At 38.3% G+C, this 16,776-nt stretch overlaps 1 protein-coding gene across 3 annotated transcripts; it reads left to right on the forward strand.

The window, feature by feature from the left end:
* Positions 1 to 2,928: 2,928 nt before the first annotated feature.
* Positions 2,929 to 16,437, forward strand: PDCD1LG2 (programmed cell death 1 ligand 2). 3 transcript variants are annotated; one of them, XM_042826944.1, is made up of 8 exons: positions 2,929 to 3,103; positions 5,891 to 5,995; positions 9,026 to 9,094; positions 10,165 to 10,527; positions 11,587 to 11,871; positions 12,495 to 12,635; positions 13,458 to 13,499; positions 15,674 to 16,437. In XM_042826944.1, exons 3-8 carry the CDS (start codon positions 9,040 to 9,042, stop codon positions 15,754 to 15,756), a joined length of 969 nt encoding a protein of 322 aa, XP_042682878.1. In that variant the 5' UTR covers positions 2,929 to 3,103; positions 5,891 to 5,995; positions 9,026 to 9,039; the 3' UTR covers positions 15,757 to 16,437. The 3 variants fall into 3 exon arrangements, with proteins under 3 accessions (XP_042682878.1, XP_042682881.1, XP_042682880.1); XM_042826947.1 differs by lacking the exon at positions 2,929 to 3,103 and adding an exon at positions 5,184 to 5,316; XM_042826946.1 differs by lacking the exon at positions 2,929 to 3,103 and adding an exon at positions 5,360 to 5,503.
* Positions 16,438 to 16,776: the final 339 nt, after the last annotated feature.

Genomic DNA, 16,776 nt, shown 5'->3' on the forward strand with positions numbered 1-16,776 from the left:
TATGACACTTCACAAGGCAGTACTGTTAGTGTGAGCTCAGTATCACAAAACACAAGATGTCTTCATCAAACTCCACCAATCAACAGGAACTGCTTGTTATTGTTGCTAGTGCTAGATGAGTAAGACAAGAAAATGAGGGGAATATAAGTATATTTTTAATTTTCTTAGCTGAGCCCCCCTATTATACAAAATGACAAGTGCTTGAACTCCTTAGTGGCTGATGGGAGGCCAGAGATTTTACTCTTTCACTAGAAAAGTGCTGTGTCTAGCAGATGATGAGAAAAGGCCTGTTGTCTCCATGCAAGTTCTTTGAATTTCTCTTCAGAAATACGACAAACTTTTTACATGGTCAAATAGTGATAGTACAAGGAAAAATGGTTTTAAACTAAAAGACAGGAAATTTAGATTAAAAGGACATTTTTCATTTGGTGGGTGGTGAGGCCCTGGCACAGGGCTGCCCAGATAAACTGAGGATACCCCATCCCTGCAGATGTTCACGTCTAGATTTGATGGGGCCCTGGGCAGTCTGAGCTGGCGGGCGGGATTGGAACTGGATGGGCTGTAAGGTCCCTTCTAAACTAAGCCAATCTGTAATTCTATGATTATGTGATTCTGAATCTGTAATTCTATAACACTGTGTTCTTTAACATCCGAACTGTAAGTTGCGTAATATAAATATGGCTTTTAGTATAAACTAATTCTCTTGACTTCATGAGTACGGGGAAAAAGGCATCCATGGTGGTCCCTCACAATGCCATGAGGTATTATGGCATAAATAGTGCCTGCTCATGATGGCAGAATATCTAAACAAAAATAAGACCCATTTGGATTCTGAGAACTAGGTAAGGGGAAATCCTTCCTGAATCTAACATAAAAACATAATCACCATACTTTAATATTTTTCCCTTGGTTAACAATTCTTGCATGACACTTCAGTGTTTTGTGATTTTTTTGAGAGCAGACTTGGTTTCAGCAACCTGCATTTTGCTTTTTAATGGACAAACAACTTTAGAGGCCCAAAATAGCTAAGAAAAGCCTGCTTTGTGTGCACAGTCAAATTGACTTATTGGTCTTTAAGTTCAGAAACCGTTCATTTAAAAAAAATGTAATTATGAGCCAGCTTGGACAAATTTTTCAATGAAACATTTCATTTTGAAGAATATGATTATTCCTACTGCTACTGACAATTGTATTAAAGTGTAACTAATGATAAGAAAAAATAGAATAATTACTATTAGACCTGCAGGGTTTTTAATGTCTGTTCCTTTTTCCTTCTGGCTGGAAATATCCTTGACAGACAAATACCAATGGTGTACCATCTAAATATGTGAAAACCAGGAAAATACCATAGAAGTTGCTTGTGCAGCAACTCCTCTCTAATTCCCCCTCTCCCATCCCATATTTCCCTGGTCTGGCACTCTATATGATTGTTCCTGTTAAGATCCTGCCAGGTGTCTCTGGGTCCAGGAGATGCCTAAGCCAGTTCACTGATTTCTGTCCCAGAAAAGGAACACAAGAAGGAACACTATTGTAGCTAGAGCTAGTGCAAAACAACTAAGAGATGGAGGCATTGGCAATAATATTACTGTGGGATACCTTTTCTGCCAGGTGGGAAGAGAAGAGGAAACATTTTGGGTTTTTTTTTGCAGAAGAAGTCTCAAGAGCCCTGTGGAAATTTAGATAGCTAGATGCAGCAGAGGGAGATATTTTTCATCAAACAAGTAAGGAATCCGTGGTCAGAGAGGGCTAGAAAAGATACAACAGGGATCAGAACAGAAGAAAAATGGCAAGCATAGGCATGTTAAGAAGGAAGTGACATCACTCATGCTCTATCTGTGGAATAAGACATTTGGAAGCCTCCCTGAAATGCCTGTACACAATGCGCACAGTTGTGGAACAGGCAGGAGGAATTACAGATGTCTGTGTGCAGAGTTCTACTGGGCTATGACCTGAGTGGGATCACAGAGACATGGTAGGATAGCTCACACCATTGGAGTGCTGTGATAGACTCTTTAGGAAGGACAGGCCGTGAAGGTAAAGAGAGTGAGTTGCCCTTTGAATGAGTGGGGATGTATGGAGCTCTGCCATCAGATGGGTCACAGAATTGTTGTGTTTGGAAGGGATCTCTGAAGATCATCTAAGTCAGTTATCTAAACTTTGGACTTCTGACAGATGGCAAGTAGATCATTGGAGTTTTTCTAGAAGAAGTTCAGAATAGCTTCATGTGATATGGCTACACATAAATGTTAACGTAGAAGAGATTAACTGTAGTATGGATGCAAATAACACAGTGTAATAGTAAAATACGTATTCAGTGAGTTTGATGAGGTTTAACAGAGTCATAGAATAATCTATGTTGGAAAAGATGTCTTCTCCTACTCCCACATTTCAGTTGGCACAATGCAGTGCCAACTTAAATCCATGTAATCAGGCTTTATCCTGTCAAGTTTTTGCAAGGATGGAAATTCCTCAAGGTGCTTGTCTTTGACTACCTCCACCGTGAGCAGATGTTTTTTTTAAAAAACAGAATATAAATGTAAATGGAATAAAGTGAACAAGAAATGTATTCTGCAGAAGTTAGATTATCCCTAGAGAAAGTCTTCTAAAATGAATCTGATGAAAATTAAGAAAATGGTGAAATTAAGAAAATGCACCTTGGTAGTTTCATGAATGTGGAATAGTTCTAGTAGATGCAAGTTTAGAATCCAAGGCTGGATAATGCCCTAAGGAGGCATAAATCCAAAATTAGTGCGCAATTAAAAGAATAATACTGTATAATGCTTTGAACAAACCTGTTTGGATGCTTATTGTCAGATCTGAGTACAAAGTGCTTTCAGTATGAAACAATTCTGAATACAAAACGAAACTGGAACTGCTCATAAATTCCTAAGAAACTTGGTGGTTTCCTTTTAGCACAGTCACTTTTTTTCTGACATAGCTTGAATAGGAACATGAGCTGCTTTGTTCAACAACAGTTTTAAACTGGTCATGAGAACCAGATGGATAGCTGCTGCTATGCAAACAGGATACAGCTGTTCTACATTCTGAAAATCTTAGCTGTTATTTGAACCTTGTTCTCCCAGTGGTTGCATAAAGATCCTATGTAAGTATAATGCTGTTAAAATACCAATCTAAATTTACTCCATTTCTAGCTGATGGACTGCACATTTTGCTTAATGTTATCAATATTAACTTAAATTGATTTTATTTTCAAATGATTTGCAGAGAGTGAATTTTGAATCAGACACTGAGTCTCAGATCCTAAAATAGATCATATAACTTCAGACTCTGGGGAAGGAAAATTTCAGGAACTGAGCCTGAGTCTCTAACTCAATCTTCTGACATAGGGGAAGGCAGAATAGGAGTGCTGGCAATCCTCTACAGCTTGCTGACTGGGACCTTGCTGTTTGTAAATCTTTCTTTCTGAAATTCAGGGAAAAGCTGTAAAAAGAAAATCTAGCTCTGCATGTATTTCTGTCCACATATTTCTGGTTACTTTATTTTTACTGGTATTAAGCTATTCAATGCATGGCTGCTTTGATTGTATAGCAAGCACAGAATTCCACCTTGTGCATTTCCAAGAAAAGTCTGTAGATGCTAGAGATCACACTGAACTGTTAGCTTGTACTCTTCAACGCTGCTGCTAATAACTGAGAGGTACAAAATGCACAGCAGCATTAGTTTTAATGTTGTTAATGACATTCTCTATAACAAAGATTTCAACTCAATCTTATTCTAGAATATATGGGGGAAAAATGAGGTTTTATTAGTATATAATCATATTTGATATTAAATGAAAAGAAAGGGCAGATACAAGAAGTAATGGTTATCACTTGTATAGCAATTGTTGTTGTAATTGTAGTTGGCTATAGGTGCATTTTAAACAATGCAGGGGTAGTGAAAACTAAAAGTGAGGGAGATATAAAAAGGAAATGAGAAATATTATCATTTCACCTGGAAGCTGAAGTGAGATGGAGAGCAGATTGAAGTGACAGAAATAGGCTGTCATAGGTGATGTGAACATCAGAGGTGAAGCAATGGGCTCAGCAGTAGCACACTGAGGTGAACAAGGTGGACAGTGAGTGCAGCAGGAGAGAACAGACAACAGGTGAGAGTGTGTGTGGGCACTGCTACAGACAAGGACAGCAGAAGTCTGTGTCCTCAGGACCTGCTGAGATAGTACTGAGAAAATGACTGAGCAAATGTTAGCTTTTATTAAATTAAGATCTAATCTTCTTTTTTAAAATCCCTGAAATGAAAATGAAGTACATTCTTTCTGCTTGAAAAATGTAGACGCAGTTGATACGAGCTTAGTTTTTAGCTTATTTTTTCACATGGATTTTTAGATCTTTTGAGAAAACAAATGAACTAATTAACAAACAGCACCCACAAACACTGGATTCTTCACTTAATGGGGAAAAAAAGAGCAGCATTTCATGACTAGGTTGAAAAGGTTGTGCCTTTTTTCAGATTTTGGAAGGCTGGAAGATTTTGATGCTTCTAGGAAGGGGTACAGTACACAAAAGAGTTTCAGTGATGAAGAAATACAAAACAAACAGTGTTTGGGCCTCAGCAGACTTATACAGTGTTACCTATCATCTGTGTAAAAATATATTCTGTTTTCCAACAAAATTAATTATCAACTTTTTCAAGTAGGAAGCTCTGAATTACCTCAAAATAAACTAGTGCAGTCATGTAAAGTACAGTCACATGAGCCTGGTGTTGCTCATTCAGAGCTTCCTTCTGTCTGAATGCAGACTAAGGGGGTGAAACATTAACGCCACTTGATTCTTCTTGTACTCAGACTTATTTGCCTTTCTGTGGTATTTATAGAGAACATTGTATTGTGCTTTGTGCAAGCCATACCTTTCCAGAACAAAAATACGAAGGATGTAAAATGAGAAAGAATAGGGTAAACTGAGTTGATCTCTGCAATATTATAAAGTATATCAGCAGCAGAGCAAAAGTTTTGAACGTAAGAGTGAACACCTCTATGCCATGATTTCTGCTTCAACACTATAACAAAGCCCACATGCTCAGAATTTTGCATTGCTTTTCAGACCACCTGTTGTACCTTATTTGCTGGAGCTTATTTGCTGGCATTCTGTGTGGAGAGGAATGGGCTGTGTGGGTGGCCCTTCCTGCTCCTCGCTGTGGAGTACAACATCCCTGTTTCCCTCTAGAGCTCCAGCAGAGAGTGCCTGTGCTGTTCCCTCTACAACAAAAGCACTGCAAGCACTACCAATGAGCTAGATTGGCCTGCCAGGAAATACCTGTCTGCAGATAGTGATACCTGCTTGACTTCAGAAGTAGCAAGTAACCTTACTCCTTTCATTTTTCAGACAGAAACTATTATTCTGAGCTGTTACTCTGAACTGCCATGTATTTTTTACTTCTTAAGTCCTGAAGAGAGCTTGGAAACTTGTTAAACTTTTTGAGGAGTTCTGGGTATTCTAGTGAAAATTATGCTCATGGTCTATAACACTTCTATTCCTTAGTGATGGTAAGCAGCATTTACACAAATGCTTAGTATGCCTTCTAACTCTATTCTCTGGAATAGCCTTCCACTCCCCCCCCCCCTACCCCCCCCCCCCCCCCTCCCCCCCAAAAAAGAACCTGAAATGATATTTCCAGGAAAGGGTAGCGTATGATTTTCTTTAGACTGTAAGGGCACTAAATCAGTGACTATATTCCTGGTTGTATCTGTTTACTGGATAGCATAAAGGACGTTCTGTCCTTCCCAGGGTCTTTTATTATCCTCTTTATGGCAGCAAGGATAGCAATTATGAGGAGTGCTACAATCATTTGAGCCAGGTACTGCTCATACTGAGCTTCCTTTTGCTAAATAGAGTCCAGAAAATGTCATGTTAACACAGCTTGATTTTTCCAGGCATCAGCAGTTCCAGGAAGCCTTGTACTAAAGTCTTATACTAAGATGATCCTTTCAGCTAAGAAAAGGGAACAAAATTGAATTCAGAGTTCATGCTGTGAAGAGGTAAGTTTCAATCTTTATTACTAAGGAGCACATTGCAAAGATCTCTGGGCAACCTTCTTTGGATGGCCTTGCTTGGGTAGGGGATGCACCATATGTCCTTCAGATATACCTTCCAACTCAAACAATCTGTGATACTTCAAAATACTCCTTGCTTACCAAGCTTCTTGCAAATACTTCAATGTTGGCAACAATGTGGGAATTCCCACTATCCAGGAGTGGACTTCTGGCTAGACTGGTGCCAAATGCATCCATTCTAGCAGAATGAATAGTTGGTAACAGTCAGTCCAGATAAAAGCACCTACCAGTTGCTGGTAGACATCTGTTTATGGGAATGTTTCAGGATGGCTGGCACAGCTATCCACATGGCTTTGCTTTCAGTGTCACAAACAAAAACATATTTCTGTTTGAGCTTTTTCAGACATTGATAGTTAAGTACCATGCTCTTACACTAATGCATCTCATCTGGCAATTTTTTTTTTTATATTTAATAATTACGATTTATATCTTCTGGGCCATGAATTATGTATTTCCTTATTTTTGCTCTATCTATCTTTTACTCTCTGTAATAGGTATATTTTTTTAAAAAAAAGTTCATTTTAAGCACCAGATATGTGCTCTTCATTTTCAATATATGAAAGAGAGTAGATTCACCTCAAGTATCCCACAAGGATTTATATATAGGAATAAGACACTATTCCGTTCTTCATTCACTTCTTCCTCCTATGTTCACCCGCTTCTTGGTATGTGGATGGATTAGTGAGCAGGCAACTGAGGATGGTTTGTTTCCTTGTAGTACTAAACGTAGTGGCTTCATAATGAGTGAAATTCAGCCCAGCCATATGAGCAGTGCAGGATCTTTGTTTCTGCATTCAAGAAATGAAGATACTATTGCCAATATTATTTATCAGCTCCTTTTTCACATCGCTAAAATAATCAGGATTTCTCATATGCAATAACATCTTCATCAGTTCTCCGCTAAAAGTAATTAGCCTTCATTTATATTTAATAAACTTGCATACTATAGTTGCAATAATATCGCCTTTGTGATATCAAAACATTAAGGCCTAATTTTCCAAGAAATGTCTCCTTATTTTGGGCTGCTAACCTTGATAAAATCTTGAGCCTGACTTTCTGAGGCACCAAGAGCCCAAAGATGTGAGCACTCAGAAAAATGAAGCACCTGAAAGAATCAGAGCCAAAATGTTTCTGACTGAGTCACAAACGAACAGGGAAGTAAAATCTAAAACTCTCTGCAGTAAGTCTACTTTGGGGAAGTCTAAAATTGTTCCTTCTTTGCTTTTCTTCCTTATACTTATTTCTGGATCTCTTTCACTGATTTCTTTCAGACTATGATAGTGAGCTTGATTTGTTCAAATACACTCTTACATCACATAATCATGGAATCACAGAATATCCTGGCTTGAAATGTACCCTTGAGGATCATTGAGTTCAGCTCCTCTCTCCCTGTAGAATCACCCAAAATCCAAACTCTGTGTCTGAGAGCATTGAACAAATACTTCTTGAGCTCCAGCAGCTTGGGAACATAACCACTATCCTAGGGAGCCTGTTCTATGCCCATCACCCTTTGGTGAAGAACTTTTACCAAACACATCTGACACTCCCCTGACAGCTCCATGCCATCCCCTTGGGCCCTGTCACTATGACCAGAGAACAGAACTCAGTACTGCCCTTCTGCTCCCCCCATGAGGAGCTGCAGTCTCCATGAGGCCTCCCCCCAGCCTGCTGTGCTTTGAGCTGAACAAACCCGGGGACCTCAGCCACTCCTCATACACTTTGCTCTCCAGACTCTTCAACATCTTCTTAGTCAATAGTTGTATTGTATCCTTCTTATACTGTGGTGACCATCGAACACAGTGCTCATGGTGAGGCCACACAGCACAGAGCAGAGCAGGACAACTCCTCCTCTTGTCCTGAAGCATTACTGGGCACCCCGGGGTGCAGTTGGCCCTTCTGGCCCCCAGAGCACACTGCTGACTCATGTTCCTCTCGACACTGACAACACCACCACAAAACATTCTTTTCTACAGGGCTGCTCTTCAGTTACCCAGCCTGTACTTATATCCAGAAGAGTCCCATCCCATAATGTGGCACCTGCTCTTCAAATCCAGCTTAAAGCTGTATCTAGTGAGCTTGCTAATTCCTGCAGAGCTGGTCTGCTATCCCATGTTATTCTCTGGTTATATTGTTTGTTTGTTTGTTTGTTTTTTGCTTAGTTATGCTGATCCATATACAGAAGTATAAATAATACTTTCCATGTTACTGAAACAGGAAGATGCTAAATCTTAAATTGGACTTTGTCCTGCATTACTTAAGGGCTGATGGTTTATTGCCAGTAATGCAAGGTACTTTGTAAATGACAGGAACTGCTATGTGTAAAGTGAAATTAGCACCCAGCCCTAAAATCTGAAGCAAGGTTATTTTACCTCACTCTGATATTTCCAGTACCTCATTTTTTAGTGCCAAGTACCTGCTGGTTGTGACGTTAAAGGGCTCTGATAATAAACTCAGATAATAGGTATATAAAAAAAATTACGGAAAATGGAGTTGAAACAAAATAAGGGTCAGGTGTTAGTGATCTTTGTAAGCTAGATCAGGTGTTAGCACAGACAGCAACAAAAACAATCTGGTTCTGCATTTTTATAAATCTCTCTGGCATGCAAGAAACCAACTGAAATTGCTTTTGTTATTTGTGGGTATAGAGCTGCTGTAAAAATGCTGTCCTGTCAGATTTCTTAAGATTGCAAGCTACAGATCTTGAAAGCTTCAAGGACAAAGTTGTAGAAATATTTTCTTTCCTTTCACTGCCAGAGTTCAGCAGTATGAACACATGTAGTTTGATCCAGGGTTTCCCTTGTTTCTAGAGATATTCTAGTATTGCTTTGCATTTATTGGTGTTTCTTAGCTGTGATAGATTCCCAAGGTTTGAAAGGCTTTTAGTGATAGTATTCTAGAACACCACTCAAGCAGAAGATAGCTGTTGTAAGTTAAGTTGCAATTCTTTTGTTTCAGATCAACCTGAGAAAATGTTCCAAATCCTGACAATGCTGTTGCTGGAAATGCAGCTCTGCATGGTTTCAGGTGAGAGGGAGTGGACTGCCTTTCATTCCCATCATTAGGACCAATGTAACAACACTGCTATGTCCTAATGATGTGGGTTGCAGCATCTCACAATGAATACTTACTTCCATGAACAGCTGCTGGTGTCTGGAGCCTCTGCCCTAAAATGTCTTACAGAAGGCATTGTCTAAGCACTGAGGATAAGGACAGGTGTACATCACTCTCTACCATTGTTCTTCTTGAAAGCATTGTGTGTGTGTTGACAGTAGAGGTGACCTGAATTACCAGGCATGACTATGAGAGAGAGAATAACCACAAGACAGCTGTAAAGTAAACAATCTCAGTGCAAGACATACTGAAGTAAAGCCACTTGTATCCTTCTATCCATCTCCTAGAAGGAGCAGTTTGGCTAAAGGGGGTCATAGGAGCAGAAAACTGAGTGAGGAGCATGGCATACAACACTGCAGTAAGTCTGTGGCCCTTGGGTGGCCACTGTGCTCAAAGGGCTTTGTGACTTTCAAAGTTGGTGAATGCTTTCTGTAATAATTTTGTGTATTTCTGAATTTACATGGATCAAAGATACTCACATGGTTCACATGTGTGGAAGACTGCAGCTGCTACACAGCAATTCTTGCCAGATATTCTTACTTACTTAGTGCCAATACATGTGTTTCACAGGACTTAAACTGGATTTTCACTTTTTAAAAAACAACAAAATTAGCTTTAGTATTTCCGTATTTATTTGTGCTTTTATAAGAACCTTAGGACACACAAGTTACAGCAGTGATTTTAGAGCAGTACTGCCTGGGTAATCACTACTCAAACTTAAGCTATTTTTTAAAGTGAAAAAAAAATTGTTCGTCTTGTCCTTATTATTCAGATTCTGCAAGCAATACAAAATAGAGTTCATTTTCTATAGGTACTGCTGACGTTGTAAAAATGCTAATGTGAATAGGAAAAAAACGCTTAGAACCTGAAGTCAAGCTAATAACTGTATACCTGACAATATGAAAGCTGTTTGACCAAGCTCGAATAAAATCAGAAAGTATTTCAGCACAGCAAACAACAGCTGTTTTCTTTTCCTCCCTTAGCTTTATTCACAGTTGAAGTTCCTCAACAGCTATATGTTGTGGAGTACGGGAGCAATGTGACCATGGAATGTAGATTCCCTGTGAATGGCTCATTGAACCTGGGACTCCTGAGTGTTGTCTGGGAGCAGAAGAGGCAAGGTCAGCTGGAATCAAGAGATGTGTACACACTCCGCAATGGGAAAGCACTTCTTTCATCCCAACACCACGATTACATGGGAAGAGCAGTGCTGTTACACAACGAATTGAAATCGGGACGAGCAATCCTTCAAATTACCAGCGTCAAGATCACAGATGTGGGATCTTACCTTTGTCTCATTGACTACCAAGGTGCTGACTACAAGTACATTACTTTGGAAGTAAAAGGTCAGTGGCTGAAGGAACATGAGTATTTATTAATTGAGATGTCTTAAATAAAATCCTACAGACAGGTAGGAATCTATGAATTGGTAGGAATTAATGTATAAATCTCTTACCAAGCCCTCATGCTTAAGCCCCCAGGAGTACTGAAGCAGTCTCACTGCCATCTGTTCCAGTTCAATGGCAGCTGAGTTTCTCTGGGGTGCACTCCATCTTTTCCCAGCATCCTCATCTGTGGAACTCCCCCTTCCCCATCAACTCCCCTGTTGATCCACTTCTGGCCATTCCCAAGCATTTCTCTGATGTGTTTTAATTTACTAATGAGCCCTCCTGCACATCCCCACTGGGGATTTCCCTGGTGACTGCAGCTCGGTGAGCACAGACATATGATTTTCTCAGTTTTCTCAGTCAAAGCCAAGTGAGCATCAGTAATAAATGGATACATGACTGGATAGCATGGCAGAACAGTCCTTAGAAAGACCTCTGGTGTTTCCCATTAATTGCTGCATGTCTGTGTGATTCAAGATGGCATTCATTTCGCACTTAGGCATTTGAATAATGAACTTTGTCGAATGCAAAAATGGTCACAGTCAATTTTAAAGACTACTTTGGTACCTCTGACCTGATCTTGTGAAGATTCTAGGCTCTTTTCCTTCTAAATACTATGAAAATGCCATGCCTGTTTATAAAGTATGGTAACACAAATTTAAAAAAAAAAAAAAACAAAAAAACAAAAAAAAAAAAAAAACCTTGATGCAGCCTGCATTATTTCATTATTTCTCTTGCAATATAGCTACTATTTTGTGTTTTGGGATGGGACCCCATGGGATTTCACTAGTTTCCTCTGTATTGATGAATTCAATGTTAACTACTGTCTTGGACAGAGTAATGAAGTAAACTCTGATACTGTAGGCCTCAGAAGGATTGAACAAATACTACTGAGTTGTTCTACAAAACTTCATCATTTCAAATAAGATTGTTTCAGATAAAGTCACAGACAATAAGGAGAAGGAGGGAAATGGGATAATGACTGAAAATGACTTAACTTCACCTGTTCTTATGCAGCATCCTACAAGATAATAAACACACAGAAAACAAGAAAACGGAATGAAGACAAGTTTGCTTTTATATGCCAGTCAGAAGGCTTTCCTCTGGCAGAGGTATTCTGGCAAAATGAAAAGAACTTCAGTCTCAGCGGGTCTGCAAATACTACCTACACACTGACTGCAGATGGCCTCTACAATGTCACCAGCATCCTGATAATCAATCAAAACATGAATGAGAATTACAGCTGCATATTCTGGAATAAAGAACTGAATGAAAATACTTCAGCTTACGTTTACTCTTTAGGTTCATATCACCTTGAACTTGTATGAGAGAGAGATGACAGAGAAAGAGAGTTAGAAAGGAGAAAATGATAGTGCATATATTTTGTTCTATTATCCATCACCAGAACTTCACTCCAGAAAGCAATGTAATAGCGATGCTCTGGAAAGAATCAAGTCAGTGCTATTAATGTCTTTGAAGCCAAGGCTAGCTCACACCCCAGAAAGCCAGTCTAGTCATTTTCTAGTCTATTATAGAGTATTTTAATTTTAGCGTAGCTCCCAATGTTTTGCTGTCAGTATGGTAGAAATTCTTTAATCATCATGCATATGTTCCCTGACATAAAATTCTAATGAATTGTTCTTATGGAATACAGATAAATTGCAGTATTGGTTGCTCAAATGGCATGAAAACAGGAAAGCTGACACATGTAAAGATTCTTGAAGTAATATTGCAGAATGAAAAATTCATAGAGTGTAAGATAACCCTGATAAATGTTAAGAATCTTAAGTTCAGTCAGAGCCAGGCTTTGGAGAATCAGAACTGGAAGTTCATAAACTCTTCTGCTTTCTAAATTACAGATTTACTTTTCCTGATTTTTTTTTTTTTTTCTTTTTTGTGTGTTCTGTTTTGTTTTTCTTTGACAGCTTTAATGAGTACACAGTCTGGCGGACGAAAGTCCCTGATCTTATTTGTTGTCGCCACGTGTGTGATAGTACTGGTCCTTCTCCCTGCATTAATAATCTTTCAAAAGAGAAAATTGTTCAAGAATTGCCGTGCTAAAAAAGGTACATTTTACTTCAGATAGTGGATTTTTCTCTTATTAATTTTTCCTGTGAACAATGTATTTGAAGGTTTAATAACCCTAGGCATGTTCACATGATTTTGGTCACATTTTCTTTCTAGAGGAATACTATTTAAAATGAAATCTTGCTGTATTTGAGTTGGACTTTGTTCTTCTCACCTTTTACTTAGGTGAGCAGGTGTTTAAGTGTACATTATATCATACCATCAATTGTTCACTAAAGGACATAAGCAAGTCTTTGTTTCTTTACAGGAGAGCTGTAAAAGCATAGCTTGTTGGTACTTGTTTCCATTCGTAGCAACAGATTAACAAATTTAGTCACCTTGGAGCCCATGTCTTGCTGTCACTCTTATTGGCTACAAAGTCATTGCATCTACAAGATTTGACATAAAACTTTCATTTACAACAATGAACTAAAGGCAGTCTAGCTGAAATGGCATGCTCCTCTACTACTTTGTTGGACTACTACATGTATAGTGTTTATTTCCTGGCTTGTAAATGCAATACTCAAAAATGCAAATGGGCTGTTATTCTAGTCTTTTCCTGAATATGAGAAGACTCCAATAAACTCAGACAAATAGAATTGTAACAAAATAAGACTGAATCAAGTTTGGTTATAGGTCTTTATAATTTGATTCAAAATTCATAAATGAAAAGAACTGTAGAGAAGTCTATCTACTTGGTATGAATTAATAATAAAATCTTACATGTGTTTAAAGCTCTGCTTAAGGCAAAAGTTTTTCGAATTTGTTTCTTCCAATATTTGAAATGTTTAAGTTAAATTTGTTTAATTTTGTTTTAACAGACAGGAAAGGAAAATTGAGCTCTACTGTGACAGATGAGAACAGTAAGTTATTATTTTTTAATGTTGATGTTTATAGCTTTTCCCTCCTCTAAGGTAAGAGCTTTGTAAATCTGCAGACAGCAACGTAAATATTGCTATATCAAAATGAATTCTACTTTGAATTTAATTTGAACTTTTCTTAAATCTTCTAAATATCTGTAATAATCCCTAAAAAATGCAAATCCAACCTTACAACTTCCTCACATGCTATATAAAAATTGGTGAATATTTATTCCCTTTCACTGAGATACAGGGCGCTTGCATGTATGTCTATGTCTACACCCGCGTACACTGACTACAGTCCTACTGGCCTCATCTGGGTAGGTTACAAAGAGAAAGCTGGCTGCTTTGGAAGGCATGCAGCTTTTTGTCACAATTATTTGTTGTGCTTTTGATTCAGTCCACATATTTTGGCAGTAAAAAAAATGACACTTGATTTCTCTGGAGCATTAGATGGTCCACCATGATTCTTCTCATCTAATGAGTATACAGCATCCCTAGATATCTAGAAATTGTTACATTGAGAAACGAATGCAATGCCTAAAGACATTAGGATGCATGTGACTGTCCTGTACCAAAATTGAACTGGCAAAAAAAAAAAAAAAAAAAAAAAAAAAAAAAAAAAAAAACCAACAAAAAAAAAAAAAAAAAAAAAAAAAAAACCACCATAGTGAACTCTAAAGTGATGTAAGAAAGCTCTTAAAACACCTACATACATAAATCACTTTTGTTACCTATAAATAGAAGTCTTACAGATTAATGCATTGTTAGCAAAGAGGCTGGGCCAACGCCAGGTACGATGATACTGGGTAGAAGTGCCATTCCTTGGTGCTCAAATAGCCTATTGAGGCCAACCTTGAGGTGCCCAGTGTACTCAAGGAAGATGACTGACTCCCCCGCTGCGTAGAGCAGAACTGTGACACAAGTGGTGGAGGGCCTGAGGAAATAACGCAGAGCAGTTTCTAGACTCATAGACAACTTTGGGCATTTCCAAGGACAAGATTTACTGGAGAAGTCACCTTTGTTTCCCATTACTAGAGAAGAAGGAAAAAAAAAAATAAAAAATAAAAATAAAAAGCATCGAAAAGTCACTTCCATAGCAGAAATAAAACCTGGGGATTGGGGAGAGGGGCATGAAATCTTCACTGACTCTTACTTCACCTCAGATAGCAGTGTGTGCCTCTTACCTCACCAGCATCGCTAGATACCACTTGTAAGATGACACTTTCAGAAAATTACTTTCACTTTTCACAAATCATAACTTACTGGAGTTAAGAGCCCTTTCTCATTTTATGTGTGGTGGTGTGAAACTTCTTTGGAGCTATGCCACATGCAAATGAATGAAAGCTGAAGGCAAGCAGTTCTGGTGCATGTCTGAACATAATTCCAGTGCACGTTGTCTGAACACAGTCAGGCTTCCCCTGGCTTTTTGTATTACTGTTGTAGGATTTTTTTGCTGTGTAGGCAGTAGCCTCCTCTTTGCATTTACTGAAATGAAGAAATTAAATGAGATGTAGCTGCTTTTTGTGGTTTTGTTTTACTTCTTCATTTTAATGACCAAAAATCTTTGCCATATGACTTACTGCATGTTGCACAAACATTTCTATTTCTCAGCACCATGTATTTTTAAGAAACACTGGAAAGAACCTTTATTCCATGATAAGTATGTAGTTGAAGCCACAGATACTTTACCGAAGAGCCTTGGAAATGACCCACATGGCCCTGGTTACAGGAACAAGGATTGTTCATGTGATCATTTTAAACTGCAGCTTGAGCTGCTCTATTACTGAGGATGCAGAACATTCTACCTCATCACTGAAGTCCCAGTTCTGCAAACTTCTCTGCAGCTGCCCAAATTTTACTAACAAGCATTCCCATGGGTGCTACCTAATCTGATTTCAGTTTTGTTATTTCATTTTCATGGGATTGCCATTGATAGCTGCTAATAGAAAATTCAGGATTTGCATCATAGATAAGAGAGTACTCTTTCCTCTGAGAAGGTTGCAGCAGGATGTCACGAAGTTAACTTCAGCTTTAAGGACCCACTGTACTTCAGCATACCCAGAAGAACTCACATGTAACAAAGACATCACCCTCAGTGTTTGCCCTTAGGCTGTTAAAATCAAGTCATTATTGTATATTTTTAAAATAATGTTCTTCCTTTTCCTTTCTCTAAGGAGGCTACTATAACTCTCAAACAGAGACTTCATACTTGTCAACTGTCATGTATTCTGGAGAAAGCAGGAATGTGAATCTGTGAAAATTCATCATCTCACATGCAGCAATTTGCATTTTTTTATCTGTTTTTGAGGACTTGAGGGAAAAGCTACCACACCAATTTCAGATGAACAGATGAACTCATGGATTTGTTGGCACTAGAGCAATGGACATCTACAGATACAGTGCGTATCTGAAGTTACAAAGAATTATGCTGTCATTCAATGTGGTTTGCCACTAGGAGAAGGTTTTCTCCAGTTCTTTTTATTCCCTTTATTCTAGAACTTACTGTGGCTCAATGAAATGTAGTTCAGTGAGTACTTTTATTAAGTGGTACGGACTCAAGAATGTTGCTTGAATTCAAACATCTTGAAGGAATTTGAATAAAAGCTATATATGCTGCCCTATATATAAACACCTTTCATGTAGAGAGTGTTACATGCTGGTATCTCATTTCCAAACTTTCCAACATACTAAACTGGAAATTACCACAAGTACCCATCAGTATTTCACTCAACTAATGACAGATCAAAGTACAGCCAGAACTAAAACCAAAACCAACCAAATAACAGCAACAAAAAAAAAACAAAAAACAAACAAACAAAAAAAACCCAAACCCACAGTAAAACAGCGCTATATCAGAGACGACAATCTTAATGCACAGTCTCCGTATAGATAAGCCAGATGAAAATCTATGAACTGTGATGCTGCAGCAACATAAAAATAAGGAATTTTTCATTTGAGATTATCACTCAAAATAATTTTTGGGGAGAGGAATGTAGAAGCAAAAGTGAAAATGTTGTTCAGCCAGATTTTTCAGATAATGTTTAAATGGTAATTTTATTTTCAGAGGAAGACATGAATTTTCTATATTCTAGGCACATAATTGTTTATTTCCCATTTGTAGTAATGCCTAAAAAAACTTTACTTAACTCTGAACATCCTGCATCTTGGGCACAGTTTGCACAGTACCAGTTCTGAAAAACCGCACAGCAGGAAACAATGTTTTGCTTCTTAAATAGTCATCAAACAGTGAATCACAGGCACTGAGTTGGATTTGGCA

This window comes from Centrocercus urophasianus, unplaced genomic scaffold (assembly GCF_019232065.1).
Source record: "Centrocercus urophasianus isolate 14NV4802_14NV808 unplaced genomic scaffold, USGS_Curo_1.0 seq_27, whole genome shotgun sequence".
Taxonomy (NCBI): Eukaryota; Metazoa; Chordata; class Aves; order Galliformes; family Phasianidae; genus Centrocercus; species Centrocercus urophasianus.

Coding starts and splice junctions, on each gene's coding strand:
- PDCD1LG2 (XM_042826944.1), top strand. CDS start 9,040: ATGTTCCAAATCCTGACAATGCTGTTGCTGGAAATGCAGCTCTGCATG. Junction 12,636..13,457: donor GAATTGCCGTGCTAAAAAAG/GTACATTTTACT, acceptor TTGTTTTAACAG/ACAGGAAAGGAAAATTGAGC. Junction 13,500..15,673: donor TACTGTGACAGATGAGAACA/GTAAGTTATTAT, acceptor CCTTTCTCTAAG/GAGGCTACTATAACTCTCAA.